Source organism: Gekko japonicus, unplaced genomic scaffold (assembly GCF_001447785.1).
Source record: "Gekko japonicus isolate JY-2015 unplaced genomic scaffold, Gekko_japonicus_V1.1 scaffold666, whole genome shotgun sequence".
Taxonomy (NCBI): Eukaryota; Metazoa; Chordata; class Lepidosauria; order Squamata; family Gekkonidae; genus Gekko; species Gekko japonicus.
Window position 1 is genome coordinate 503,408 of NW_015160854.1, and position 3,102 is coordinate 506,509.

General features: G+C 59.2%; 1 protein-coding gene across 1 annotated transcript in view; it reads left to right on the plus strand.

The window, feature by feature from the left end:
• The first annotated feature begins 109 nt into the window (after positions 1 to 109).
• NID2 (nidogen 2) overlaps positions 110 to 3,102 on the plus strand; it is a 111,213-nt gene continuing 108,220 nt past the window's right edge. Inside the window, exon 1 of the mRNA XM_015421483.1 lies at positions 110 to 318. Within this exon, the coding sequence (XP_015276969.1) occupies positions 118 to 318 (201 nt within the window). The 5' untranslated portion in view covers positions 110 to 117. The remainder of the gene's footprint in view (positions 319 to 3,102) is intronic.

Sequence of the window (3,102 nt, forward strand, 5' to 3'; positions counted from 1 at the left end):
CCGGGCGTCCAATGGCGGCGCCAGGCAGGCGCCCCCGGCCCCGCCCCGGGCATTCCCGGGCGGCCTCGACGGCGGGGCTGCTGCTGCCGAGCGCGGAGTGGGGGCCGGAGGCGAAGCATGGCGAGGACGGGGCTGCTCTGCCTGGGCGCCCTGTTGGCGATGGGCGGGGGCGCCGGCGCCCTGCCGCGCTCGCAGCTGCTGCCCTTCGGGGCGGGGCGCGGCGACCGGGCGCTGCCCGACGGCGACGACGAGAGCTCGGAGGCGCTCAGCCTGGCCGGCCCGCTGCCCTTCTACGAGACCCGCTTGGGCCAGCTCTACGTAAGTTTAGCCCTCGCCCAACTCGCTTTGGTTTCTGCGGGGAATCCCGTATTCTGTGGGTTTGGGTAGGATTCGAACCCAGATCCGGATCACGGCCCCCCCGCCTCCGCATCCAGTTTTCTGAGCCGTTGTGCCGCGCCTCTGACTGCAGCTCCTGGGCCTGCGGAACTCCCCGTCGCGGGCTCGCCTGGCGTAGGTCAAAGACTGGGGTGGTGGCTCCACGTTTGCGAACAGTAGGCGCCTTATCCGTTACGAGCCAGAGGGTGGGGGTGGGGGGAAGGGCCTTCAAGTCGCAGCCAATGTTCCCTCTAAGCTGTGAAGTCCTGTGAGCAAAAATTCTACTTTGTGAGCTCCGGGCAATACAGTTGTGAGCAAGTAATTTGGCGGCTCCCTAAATTAGTTTGCTCTGGAGCCCCATCCTTCCCGAGCTAAGAGAAAAATGTGTGAGCCGGAGGCTAAAAAACAGTGAGCTAGCTCACACTAACTCAGCTTAGAGGGAACAGTGGTCGCAGCCCACGCATGGCTCATGCTTCTTCCCCCAAAGAAGAATGAACATGTGGGATTCAGTGGTGGTGGCTACAAGCAAAGGCAGCTTCAAGAGGGGACTGGAGAAACATCTGGAGCAGAGGTCCCTGAGTGGCTGTTCGCCACAAGGTCTAGAAAGAACACTCTGTCTGGGGCGGTGATGCTCTGTCTTCTTGGTGCTTGGGTAGGCACAGTGGGAGGGCCTCTGGAGTTCTCAGCCCCGCTGGTGGACCTCCTGATGGCCCCGGGGTTTTGGCCCCAGTGTGACACAGAGTGTTGGACTTTGGGGGCCACTGGCCTCATCCAACATGGCTTCTCTTACGTTCTTGTGTCTGGGGCAGTGATGCTCTGTCTGCTTGGAGAGGCCACAATAAAAGGGCTACTGGCCCCACTGGTGGACCTCCTGATGGCCCCTGGGTTTTGGCCCCAGTGTGACACAGAGTGTTGGACTTTGGGGGCCACTGGCCTCATCCAACATGGCTTCTCTTACGTTCTTGTGTCTGGGGCAGTGATGCTCTGTCTGCTTGGAGAGGCCACAATAAAAGGGCTACTGGCCCCACTGGTGGACCTCCTGATGGCCCCTGGGTTTTGGCCCCAGTGTGACACAGAGTGTTGGACTTTGGGGGCCACTGGCCTCATCCAACATGGCTTCTCTTACGTTCTTGTGTCTGGGGCAGTGATGCTCTGTCTGCTTGGAGAGGCCACAATAAAAGGGCTACTGGCCCCACTGGTGGACCTCCTGATGGCCCCTGGGTTTTGGCCCCAGTGTGACACAGAGTGTTGGACTTTGGGGGCCACTGGCCTCATCCAACATGGCTTCTCTTACGTTCTTGTGTCTGGGGCAGTGATGCTCTGTCTGCTTGGAGAGGCCACAATAAAAGGGCTACTGGCCCCACTGGTGGACCTCCTGATGGCCCCTGGGTTTTGGCCCCAGTGTGACACAGAGTGTTGGACTTTGGGGGCCACTGGCCTCATCCAACATGGCTTCTCTTACGTTCTTATGTCTGGGGCAGTGATGCTCTGTCTTCTTGGTGCTTGGGGGGCCACAGTGGGAGGGCTTCTGGAGTCCTGGTCCTGCTGGTGGACCTCCTGATGGCCCCTGGGGGTTTTGGCCACTGTGTGACACAGAATATTGGACTGGATGGGCCACTGGCCTGATCCAACATGGCTTCTCTTATGTTCTTGTGTCTGGGGCAGTAATGCTCTGTCTTCTTGGTGCTTGGAGAGGCCACAATAAAAGGGCTACTGGCCCCACTGGTGGACCTCCTGATGGCCCCTGGGTTTTGGCCACTGTGTGACACAGAGTGTTGGACTGGAGGGGCCACTGGCCTGATCCAACATGACTTCTCTTACGTTCTTATGTCTGGGGCAGTGATGCTCAGTCTTCTTGGCGCTTGGGAGACAACAGTGTGAGGGCTTGTGGAGTTCTGGCCCTGCTGGTGGACCTCCCGATGGCCTCTGGGTTTTGGCCACTGTGTGACACAGAGTGTTGGACTGGATGGACCACTGGCCTCATCCAACATGGCTTCTCTTAGGTTCTTGTGTCTACTCTGGAGGGTTTTCAAAGCAAGAGGCGAACAGGGGGTGATTTGCCATTGCCAGCTTCGTTCCTGGTCTCTCATCCAAGTATTAATGAGGGCTGGCCCTGCTTAGCTTCTGGGATTGGGCTAGCCTGGGTTGTCCAGGTCAGGTCCTACAAACTGAGGTGTTTTGCCCTTGCCTGCCTCTGCATAGCAACCCTGGACTTCCCTGTTGGTCTCCCATCCAAGTACTAATCTGGGCTGACCCTGCTTAGCTTCCAAGATCTGATGCGATCAGGCTAGCCTTTGCTATCTGGGTCAGGGCTCAGCCTTTGATACGGGATCCAGGGCTCATTTCCTGCAGGAGCACACAGGAGCAGAGCTCCGGCAGTCAAGAGCCCAGGGGGCGGGCACATGCAACAAGCCCCACCCCCTGCTCCCAGCAGCCCTCAGTCAGAGCAAGAAGCAGCCAGGGAAGTTGCAGAGCCCCCCCCGCCCAAAACAGTCCAGTGGCACCTTTCCCTCCTTATTTCTGTCTCTCCCTCCCCCCCCCCTTTTTGCACAGATCTGTGAGGGCAGATCTGTGCGTCCCCCCCCCAGCTAGCAATCCAAAACAGTCCAGTGGCACCTTTAAGACCAAGTTTTATTCCGGTACGAGCTCTCCCTCCTCTGTGAGGACAGATCTGCACGTCCCCCCCCCCCCAATCCCTAGCAATCAAAAAACGCCCGTGGGGGCCTG